The 11,976-nt window shown below is 44.1% G+C and overlaps 1 protein-coding gene across 1 annotated transcript; it reads right to left on the bottom strand.

Annotated features, from left to right (window-relative positions):
• Nucleotides 1-457: 457 nt before the first annotated feature.
• LOC122928445 (L-lactate dehydrogenase A chain-like) lies at nt 458-11,759 on the bottom strand. Its single transcript, XM_044281278.1, has 8 exons — nt 11,606-11,759; nt 6,859-6,992; nt 4,797-4,914; nt 3,943-4,116; nt 3,621-3,794; nt 3,424-3,541; nt 1,049-1,172; nt 458-736 (listed from the first exon to the last, which is right to left on the bottom strand). The coding sequence occupies exons 2-8, from the start codon at nt 6,985-6,987 to the stop codon at nt 569-571; spliced, it is 1,005 nt and encodes a 334-aa protein (XP_044137213.1). The 5' UTR covers nt 6,988-6,992; nt 11,606-11,759; the 3' UTR covers nt 458-568.
• Nucleotides 11,760-11,976: the final 217 nt, after the last annotated feature.

The raw sequence follows: 11,976 nt of genomic DNA, 5'->3' as shown, positions 1-11,976 counted from the left end.
GTGGATCCGCAATTGTAGACTGCAAAACAATAGTTGTGTGCATGAGCCCTTAGGGCTCATGCACACGACCTCAGTTTTTGCAGACCCACAAAACACACCGGCGGTGTGCATTCCGCGATTGATTTCTCCGGTGTAGAAATGCCCATTCTTGTCCATGGACAATCTATTTTTGTCTGCATCTTTTGCAGCCCCATTGAAATGAAGGAGTCTGCATCTATTCCGCAAACTTGTAGAACAAATGCAGAATGAAATGGGCCTTCACCCTGGAACTTCTCTCCTCACAGATGCTGATTGGACCCATGTTTATAATGACATTATGGTAGACATGTTTTGACTGCAGGTAGGGCCCCATTCATACAGGTGTAGTTCACCCATGACCATCTGCTATATTCGGAGCCCCTCTCCCTGGTCTACTGAGCAGACCCTACAGCACCATAGAAGAATCTACAACAGCAAGCACCTTCAGTAGCAGATTTTATTCTGACGACTATTCTTACTCTAGAAATCAGTATACAAACGCATTAGTGATAAAGGCATAATGTGCTGGACAAGCAGTGTTCCAGGACATTTAGAGGTCTTTGAGGTCTTTCTGGATGCTCCACAGAGTTTCTGCACTCTTCTTCAACTGAGCAACTTCACTGTCGGTTAGCTTCTGATTCACCACCTGGACAAGCCCTTGGCCATTCAGGATGCATGGGAGGCTGAGGAACACTTCATCATCGATGCCGTAGAAATTCTGGTAACAAAAATAAAATTATATATGTAAAATTTAAGTTATTTGTACCCACATCAAGTTTTTACCAACCATCCTAAAATCTGGTAAGATTGTTATAAGATCAGGTGTCACTTGGTCCACCATTCAGTGTATGGAATTACCAGAAACAGCTGAGCTCTGAAGTCTCAGATGTGAATAGAACAGTGGGACACATGCCTGACCACCACTCCATTTAAACAGGAAACCGTTTCCTCATAATCACTGATCCAACAGTTAATCCCTATCCGGGATACTTTTTTTACATAGACGTAGTCCAATGCTACGAGACCTTACCTTAACCATTGTGGAGACAGGATGTACTCTAGACAGGTTCTTGGTTATGGATTCTGACAGGTCAGCCACACTCATGCCAATGGCCCAGTTGGTGTATCCCTTACACTTGATCACCTCATAAGCACTGCAATGAGATCAGATCGCATTCAGACCTGCCTTTTGTACAGTGACACAAGCTAGCTTACACTTAAGCCTGTATTTTTTAAATTAAAACATAAGAGCAGAGGCCTCCAGCTTTATATTCCTTAGGCCAATTTGATACCAGCAAGTTCTGTCCAGATGAGTTCTTATTTCAATGGGTATCTGCACATTAGGAGGGGGGTTAATAAGAGTAGTGTTATGTTCTATACTGTTTTTCACACAGCCCTGGTTGTATGTAAATGCATGAAAGACAGAAGGCATACAGACGCAATACATTTTTTTTTAAAACAAAGCCTATTGCATCAATGTGGGAAAAAAAAAATACATACAAGAACGAACTTAACAGATTTGCAGAAAACCCTGGAGGAAATGTCACTTTTTGAACTCACAAGTTCTGCATTGCTTGCATGAATGAGGCTTTAGTTATATGAAATTAGTCAAGGTCTGTTCAGGGCAAAAAATAATCTGATGGTTTTACAAGCAAGATTAATCAGTTTTGTATCTCTCCTCCCCCCATCAAGGCAGTTTTTTTGTTTTTTTTCCATGTCAAAAAAACGGAACATCTAGCAGCAATCAGTGAAACCCCTTACATGCCTACAGTATTCCAAGCAAGTCCCATTCATTTATATGGCCAGAGCTGCATGATAGAACATACTGCAATTTTCCTGAACACAAAGATGATGCATTCAAAACCACGTTCACATACACAAACCCATTGAAGATAATTGGTCTGGATTCAGTCCAGATGCCATCTGTTCGAAGACAATCCCTCACGTGAAAGAGGTCCTACACTACAAGCAACTTCTGATGAAGACAGCTCCTGCCATGAAGGTCTCCTCATGCACACACAGTATTTTGCGTTCAGTATACTGGCCGTTTTTTTAGTTCAGTATGCAGTACATATACTGAACCACTCATTTCAATGGTTTAGAAAAAAATAAAAAGGAAGTGTCTCCGTGTGCATTCAGTTTCAGTATTTCTGTACCGTGAAAAGATAGAACATGTCCTATTCTTGTCCGCAAATCATGGTGCTTGGCTCCCATTCAAGTCAATGGGTCCGCAAAAAAAGAAAAAAGGGAACACATACAGAAATGCATCCATATGTCTTCTGTATCCATTCAGTTTTTGCTGAACCATCTATTGAAAATGTTATGCCCAGCCCAATTTCTTTCTATGTAATTACTGTACATGGCAAACGGAACAGAAATGGAAATGCAACGGAAACAAGAAATAGAATTGATCCGTAAAAAAATGGACCGCAAAACACTGAAGCCATACGGACGTGTGCGTGAGCCTTAAGGGAGCCCCAGCCTCATTTCCAAGGTACTGAATATCTACAAACCAGCAAGCCAAAACAAACCCCTTTTAGGCCTCATGCACATGACCACTTTTGATCCACATTTTTTGGGGGGATAGGACCCGTTCATTTCCATGAGGAGAACACACTATGTGCTCTCCCCGTTCCATTGTCCCGCAAAAATTGAGCATGTCCAGTTCTTGCCTATTTTGCAGACAATTGACATTTGTAACATTGTGGGGCCTGCGCAAGTGGAAAATGTTGGATGCACATGGCCAGTATTGATGTTTTATGGATCCACAGTTTGCAGGCCACAAAAAAAAACTGTTATGTGAATGAGGTCTTAACCAGATCAGTGCCAGAATTATGGTCAGTTTTCTTTAGCCACCTCTTACTATTCTGTATAAGACTACTTGCTTTTTTGCCGATCCGTTACAATACAACCACATGCATCCATCATGAACGGATCCAGTTGTATTAAGTCTTCTGTAGCCATGATGGATCAGTCATGAACACAACTGAAATTCATTGGAGGATGGATCAGTTTTCTGTTGTGTCCGAGAAAACTGATCCGTCCCCAATGACTTACATTGTGTGTCAGGACGGATCCTTCTTGCTCCACACCATTTTGTGGACAGAAAAACACTGCTTGCGATGGGGACGCAACCAAAGCGAATGCATTCTGGTGCACTGAGTTTCGTTCAGTTCTGTCCCCATTGACAATGAATGGGGACAAAACTGAAGCGTTTTCTTCCCCTATTGAGATCTTCACGGATCTCAATGGTGGATTGAAAGTGCTAGTGTGAAAGTAGCCTACGTGAGATAAGAACATGTCATGCCACCATGTGCAGCGTCAGATAGGAGGAGACGAGGGAGGGAAATGTTTAAATCAATATGTCTTCTACTCTTCTGTAGTATTTGTTATTGCAGTCATTACCTGTCAACCACCTGTTTGTGAACGTCCTTCCAGTTCTCAGGGTCCTTGTCAGTTCCAATATCAGGGTTAAGGGACTGTAAGGAAACACCAGCCACATTCACACCACTCCAGGCAGGAACTGCAGAACAAAGAACATTTTGTTTCATGATCTAGAATAAGTGATCCTCATGCATCCTTGCTGAAATACAGTCACTTACCACTGGAGTCTCCATGTTCTCCAAGGACATAACCATGGCAACTGCTAGTACTGATGCCAAGCTTCTGAGAAATCAAGTAGCGAAATCTGGCAGAATCTAGATTGGTTCCACTTCCTATGACACGGTTCTGTGGCAGACCACTCAATTTCCATGTGACATAAGTCATGATGTCAACTAAAACAAATTGTTAGTTAATTGTCAATATATTCAAGACGTTCCTCAAAGGTTATGTTTAGTCACTTAAGAACATCTACAAGCTATAGTAAAGTCAAATACATGTACAGTAGAAATAGTACTCAAGAAGGTCCAGTTGAGCAGTTACCTGGATTGGAGACTACAATGAGTGTGCAATCAGGGCTGTGTTTCACAACCTGTGGAATGATGAACTTGAAGACATTGACATTTCTCTGTACCAAGTTGAGACGACTCTCGCCCTCCTGTTGTCTCACACCACCAGTGACCACTACAATTCTCGAATTTGCTGATACGGCATAGTCTGCAGAGTAGGAAAACATAGGAAACAAATATAACAGCGAGAATCAATCAAGCTTGTGCGCTAAAGAATATCACAGTTTGAAGACTTCCAATGGTCATCAGCAGGTGGAAGTCATTTTTTTACATCCTGCATGGTCTTTAAAATGTGTGCCTCTCAGTCTGAAGTGGTATAGCATGCCATGAAAACTGGCAACCCCCCCCCCCCCCAAATCAACTTTAGTACAGACCTCTCCGAAGTTTACTGAAGTTCTTTCCAAAGTGGTTCTCAGTTTTTGCTACATTGATTTCCTATTCTCAGGTCATCAATATAGCAGAAGTGGAGAACCCCTTTAAGGGACATTATGTGAACACTATAGTATTCATAAGTGCTCATGCTCAAAAATATTTTCTTTCCATGCCTGTTTATTTTTTTTTCCAGCAGTACATTAAGGCTAGGTCTACACTGGTCGCAGCTGGGATTGCAGAGTAGTGGTGATCCCATAGAAGTGAGTGGGTTCACAGCACAAGTCAAAAATTTAATCCAGCAATGTTAAAAATAAAAAAAATTAGGGACTTGTGCTGTGATCCCATTCATATGGGATCACCGCTACTCTGCAATCATGGGACCAACAACGGTCACACAGCCAGTGTCTTCATGTAGCTGTAGGAAAATCAGTCCTGAAATTCATCCACACTCCTCACCTTTGTCTGCAACAATTGTTGGCGTTTTAAGGAACAAGCTTCCGTGTTGCAGATCCAGCATCTCACCCCTCAGTTTATCTTCCAAGATATCAACCAAGGCCATTTCATCAGCAATCTCCTGTTGAAGAAACAGGTGTTCAGCATCCAGTTACCTTGTAACCTCTAAGCATGTATAGAAGATCATCATCTCGCCTGGCAAGTTCCAGGAACTCATTACTTACTGACCACACCAAGGTGAAAATATATTATAGCGCCATTCATTCATGGCGCTGTACATATGAAAAGGGGTCTACATAATACTACACAAATGCAATATGCATGAACAAGATGAGTTACAAACTGGTACAGAAGGAGAGGACCTTCCCACGAAGACTTACAATCTACAGGGAAAGTGTAGTTACAGATTTCAAACAGCATTCTAGTCTGTAGTTCAAATGTGGTCAAAGCAATTTTTATCAGCTTTCTTATTGCAAGAACACTTTAGACACACCCCTTCATGATCTTCCATGTGGACCTGCCATTGGCAATGTTCTAGGTCAAAGATGGCCAACCTGCGGCTCTCCAGCTGTTGTAAAACTACAACTCCCACCATGCCATGCTTAGGCAGTCTGGGCATGCTAGGAGTTGTAGTTTTGCAACAGCTGGAGAGGTTGGCCATCCCTGTTCTAGGTGATGCAACAAGATCTGTAGATCTTCCACTTACTGTATAGGGGCGTGTAATTAAACAGCATAACCAACTAGCTTATCACATCACCGGGATCCATGTCAGTTTTCTGGGACATTATTAATACGTGTGGCATAGCGAGAGAAGCCGCAGCTGGCCATACAGCATAACAATTTTGTAAGCTAACCCCCCCCACCATTATATCCATATACCCTTTATGAGACACCTCCTTCAATATATTTACTAACAGGAGATGCAGAGGATATTTATTAACCCTCTTGTAGAGGACATGCAGAGTACAATTCTTTTTTGTAGACCATGTTAAACTGTATAAAGTAGTAAACATAGAAGACCGTGCACTGCTAAATATGGATCTGGCTAGATTGGAGGCTTGGGCAGAGAAGTGGCAGATAGGGTTTAACACTGACAAATGTAAGGATATGCACATGGGAAGGAATAATGCAAGTCACCAGTACATACTAAATGGTAAAACACTAAAATGAAAAAGAACTTAACTGTAGCAACCAGTGTCAGACAGCTGCTGCCAAGGCCAAATAAGATAATGGGTTGCATCAAAAGGGGCATAGATGCATGTGATGAGAACATAGTCCTACCACTTTACAAATCACTAGTCAGACCACACATGGAGTACTGTGTACAGTTCTGGGCTCCTGTGAACAAGGCAGACATAGCAGAGCTGGAGAGGGTTCAGAAGAGGAAGACAACTGAGGGGAGATGTAATAACCATGTATAAACATATCAGAGATCTCATCCATCATCTATTTATCCCCAGTACTGTGACTGATGAGGGGACATACTCTGTCTGGAGGAAAGAAGGTTTGTACACAGAAGAGGATTCTTTACGGTAAGAGCAGCGAGACTATGGAACTTTCTGCCTGAGGAGGCAATGATGGTGAACTCACTAGAAGAATTCAAGAGGGGCCAGGTTGCATTGATGGAGGGTAATATTACAAGTTCTAGTTACTAGAATGCTGGAGAAGGGTAGTTAATCCAGGGACTAAAATTGGCTCATGAGGGCTTTTTGCCTTCCTCTGGCTCAACATTGTAAGGATGAAAAACACATGTCCAGCCTGTTATCCTGCAAACTATGTTACTGAGCTGCTCGATCCTCAGCCACCCCCTACTTTTGCCCTAGATCAGCAGATCACCTGGATTACCATGTCTGGTTGTAGATGGATGCTAAATGCACATTTCTTGTAGAACGGTATAGTATGGTAAAGAGTACTACTTAGAGAAGCACAGGAAAGTGCATCGTGTCCAATGCAACCTTGAAGTGACCAGCATTCTGTCTATGCTTTAGAGACAAAAGGTTGCTGAAGGTCATCTGTGCAGGAAGCAGTCACATGCTTTGTTAGCGGAGATATATTTGGCACATACCTTATTTAGGATGCTTATGGCACATGCCATGCCAACTTGTCCGACACCTACGATTGTTATCTTGTTCCTTGGAGCAGCAGTCTTTTCGCTCACAACGCTGCTGAACAGTTTATCTTTTACAGTTGCCATGGTTACTAAAGAAAAAAAATGACATTAACCAAAATGTTTAAAATATTTGGTTACTTTGCTTCAAGATCATTACTCAAGGCTTGACTGCCTTTTACCTAAAATCACAAGTGTGATCATGCTGATGTAGTAATTCTGGAGCATAATAAGAGCATTTTATTAATTGGCAGCAGTCTCCAGCTAGCCAATCAAGGTCCAAATGTGTGTTACCAACTGGGGGTGTGTCCCTGCACACTCTTACTCTAGCCAATCAGTGCTGCCAGAAGTGAATTGCACAGGGACATCTCCCACTAGTAACACCCAGATGAACCTTTATTAGACTGCTAGCAATTCATTCATAATTCAAGAACAGAGGAAAGACAGTAATAAGAATATATGATCCAGAATTATTACATGGAGAATCCAGGCAGTTACTAACAGACATTTCAGGAGAGGCAATAGGTTCTCTTTAATAGTCACTGTATACGATCTCTGCTTGCAGTCAATGAATGGAGACCAGAATCCATCTCAATTAATTGGTACAGCTGATACATTTAACAAGCCCTGCATCTGAATAAGGTTCAGAGAAACCCAAATAAATATTGTTTCCATTCACTGAAAGCAGACTGACCTCCATCACCAATTCAAACAAAATATAGTACAGTTTCAGAACATTATCACATAGGCAATGTGAGCGCCAGCAGGGAAACCCTGTTCACTGTATCCAGCATAGCTGATGGGGCCACACACCCCATCGAACATGCAGCTGCCACTAGGGGGGAGCTCAGTGCCAAGACATTATTGCTTCCATTGCACTGTATAAACTCCTGCAGACTAAGCTCCCCCTAGTGGTGGCTGCAGGCAGACATTTGTAATAGTGTTATGTGAAGCTGGAGAATTTATCAATGTATTTATACCATACTGTAAGCCCCTTATTGATACTATAGACAACCAAAAACTGAACATTGTGAAAATAAATGTTGCACATCATATGCAAATTTAAGAGGCCTTATTTGCAGGGAACATTCAGGTAAGATATGTGACACAGATGGCATGTGGTTTTCATCACTGGGGTCTGGAATAAAACATGACAGCTGGAAGGAGGGGGGGGGTGATTAGAACGTTGCACATGTGGAGACTCATGCAATTTGTATTAAAACGGTATGTAGTTTTGGTTGTGCAACTTCTGACGTTCCCATGTAAGCCAACAACTCCATTGCTCGGGTTACAGTATGGTAAAGCCCTGTACGTGCATTCAGCCTGACATCTAATGGAAGCAATGTTGCCCATGTTAATCCCAGTGTCGTATTTCCATGTCAGTGTATGGCCCTGCTGCGCTGCTATTAGGTCTGTGTTCTCCTCGATGAAGTGGAAAGCATTCTAAACATTTTAAATAGGAGTTTAGGTCATGTAAATTGTATGCCCTTCACACGGTAAAAGTCAAAGTAAATATGTGCATTTAACGGAGTCCAAGATAACCACATTCAACAGTATAACTGGCATGACTAGCCATTACTATTACGCCAGGCTAATGCCCATGATGTGTACTGACCCTGTACCTTGGCACAAGTCCCCATGGTTCTGTAATGACTCCCCTACAATATCTGGACAGTACAGATCGGAGGCCATAGCCTTTGGGTTTAGTCTTGTTCACACAGCAGGCACCTGGGGCTAATGTGTACAACAATGCCAATTGCAGACATTTAACCCCTCAGATGCCATGCTGTGCTTCAGGAGTCCAAACAGCTTTCTGCGCCGGAATTGGGGTAGCCAATTGTTTGTAGTGATAGCCTTGATCAGACTCCAGCCTACCAGGCCCATCACATGTGTATTCGAATGTAGGCCTGTAGGTAGAGTCGGACTAGGGTGCCAAGGGCCCAACAGTAGAAGTGACTAGGGGCCCACCCTATAGTTTCACGAAAATATTGATATTTAAGGGATTCTGTCACCAGTTTTTACCCCCTCCAGATAAAAATATGGTTATGTTCAGGGAGCTTTAGCGATTCCTAATGTGGTCTTATAACTGAAATCTGTAGGCTCATTTTGCCTAAAAAACGCTATTACTAACCTGTCATTCATAAAAATAAGTTGCCCAAGGGGATGTAAATGGCTCCAAGCTGCCACCCACACCCGGTCGTACCCAGCTCCTCCTTTCCTGACATTAGCGCCGCCTCAGAATCCTGTGTGACGCCTCCGGCTCTCCCTCCCTCCTTCTGCTTTAACATCTCGCGCGTGCGCACAGGCCTCTGCCTTATGCACCCATGCAGACTTCTCCGTTCGGCTTCATGGAGCGAGTGTGCAGGTCCTCTGGAGGTTGAGCGAAGTGCCGGCGCATGTGCACTTCGCTCCATGAAGACGAACGGAGACGTCCGCACGGGTGCATCAGGCAGAGGCCTGTGCGCACGCATGAGATGTTAGAGCAGAAGGAGGGGGAAGTGAGGGATAGCCGGAGGCATCACAGGATTCTGAGGCAGCGCTGATTTCAGGAAAGGAGGAGCTGGGCACGAACGGCGGCGGGTGCGGGCGGCAGCTTGGATCCATTTACATCCCCTTAGGCACCTTATTTTTATGAATGACAGGTTAGTAATAGCGTTTTTTTAGGCAAAATGAGCCTACAGATTTCAGTTATAAGACCACATTAGGAATCACTAAAGCTCCCTGAACATAATCATATTTTTATCTGGAGGGGTAAAAACTGGTGACAGAATCCCTTTAATGTGAGTTTTCTGATTTTCATCAGCATCCTATAAGATAATCCTTTCTATGCAGCAGGAAGCTGTAGTGTAATAGCGCACATGACCACTGCAGCTAACCACTGGCCTTGGTGCTGTATACCCCTGAGATCACCGATTAGTTACAGCAGTCAAGTACGGTACTCATGCATTTTACCGCAGCAGTCAAGCAAAAATATGTCCCAGCTGCAGCGTGGAGGAGAGAACAGTAGTGTTTTTTTTGTTTAAATTTTACCAGCCTCCCTGTAGTTTAGCCAAAAAATAAATAAAAATTGAACTTAAAGGGACTCTGTCACCACTTTCTAACCCCCACTTTTAAAACTATAGTTCTGTCCATGGAGCCCCTGTGATTTCAATGGTGTTGTTATACGCGAAATCCGCAGGCTCGTTTTGATAAAAAAAACTTTTATCTAACCTGTCAGTCATGAGGATAAGGTGCCCAGGGCGTTTCTCCTGGTCTGAACATGCCGCCAGCCGCCGCCGCCGTTGGTGCCCAGCTCCTCCTCTGCCTTGAATTTGCGCCGCCTGAATGTCAAGAAATACGCCTCCGGCTCTCCCTCAGTCCCCCCTCCTTCTTTTCTAAGATCCCGCACGTGCGGCAGTGTTCGCGTTATCGGGAGGTTGAGCGAAGTGCGCATGCGCACTTCGCTCAATGAGGCTGAATCGAAAAGTCTGCACGGGCGCATCAGGCACAGGCCTGTGCGCACGCGCGAAATTTTAGAAAAGGAGGGGGGACTGAGGGAGAGCCGGAGGCGTATTTCTTCACATTCAGGCGGCGCTGAAAGGATCAGAGGAGGAGCTGGGCACCAACGGCGGCGGCGGCATGTTCAGACCGGGAGAAACGCCCTGGGCACCTTATCCTCATGACTGACAGGTTAGATAAAAGGTTTTTTTATCAAAACGAGCCTGCGGATTTCGCATATAACAACACCATTGAAATCACAGGGGCTCCATGGACAGAACTATAGTTTTAAAAGTGGGGGTTAGAAAGTGGTGACAGAGTCCCTTTAAGCATCCCCTTCACGCTCAGTACTTTAGATACCATAATACCGAGCTGCGTGCGTAGCCGCAGGCACCAGAACAGCACTGTGTGCGCAGTATGCGGCGATGCAAAGAAGAACTTTTTTCAGTATTAAAAACACAAGAAAAACGAAGTGAAAAATCATACTGACTACCCGGAGGATGAGAATGTTCTTTTTAAACATGCAGGGTGAGTCTTACGAGTCAGGCCCATTGCCCTGGCCTTCGTGTCGAGAGTCTCCACGTGTACAAGAACCTACGAGATTTTTTTATTCTGATGTAAAGATCTCATAAGAGTTCCAGTAGCCACAGCAGAGAATGACAGTAGTCCTGGAAGATTACATGCAGCTATGGAACTGGGGGCCTGTATATTATGGCATATCCTGGGGATTTCTACCTAAAGCAGATTTAATGGGGCAATATGAACAGGCCTGTATTGTGCATAGTTTGTGTGTTGAGCTTAGAAGGCTGCCTTTATTGCAGGAGTGGAGACCTGGCAGGCGTCCAGCTCACGTCCTCTGAAGAAAGAGGCCTGTGCAGGATTGTACTGAAAAGGCACAAGATGTGCAGTGATAACAAAGGGTTACACAGGCTGCAGCTCCGTCACATTGTGCAAGTCAGAACACTAGAGCGTTAAAGGGAGTAGAGAAACCGCCACAAAGTAGTCAGACCACTGATGCACCCTGTACCAGGCGAGCAGGGGTGACTGCCAAAATGCTAGGGTTCCCCAGGACATCCTGGTCCTCTCAGAGTATCAGAGTACAAACATCTAGAGTCTTCAGAGCTGCTACATCAGAAGCACAAGCGAGCTTAACCCCTTCACCACCAAGAGCGGCAGACAAAGCCAGGGCATACCCAAGCACCGGCGAGTACAGCTGCAGAATACATACGTGAGGCTAAGGCTGGAGAAGTCTGATTGTACGAAGCGTCTGCTGTCAGAATGAGGCGGAGGAGCGGTTACAGTCTTTATACTTCTGTCGAGCAGACGACATCACTACAGCCGAGACACACCCCATCACCTCATTCAATCCCCTCCAAGGACAACTCTACAAGGGTAGAGCAAGCCCAGCCCTTCTTCATACGCCTCCTTAGCCTAAAACTTCCGAGGCTGCACAGGAGCTCATTGTTAGAGAGCGTTCTGTGTTCTTGGATGATAGAAAGTGAAGCCAGAACTGGCTACTGATAGACCAGCAGCCATGACAGATAATAGACAAGCGTCCAGCCACACGGGCAGGTTTCTAAATGCAGTTTTGGAAGACAA

The sequence above is a fragment of the Bufo gargarizans genome, chromosome 2, assembly GCF_014858855.1.
Source record: "Bufo gargarizans isolate SCDJY-AF-19 chromosome 2, ASM1485885v1, whole genome shotgun sequence".
In the NCBI taxonomy this organism is placed as follows: Eukaryota; Metazoa; Chordata; class Amphibia; order Anura; family Bufonidae; genus Bufo; species Bufo gargarizans.
This window is presented reverse-complemented; position numbering and strand designations above follow the sequence as displayed.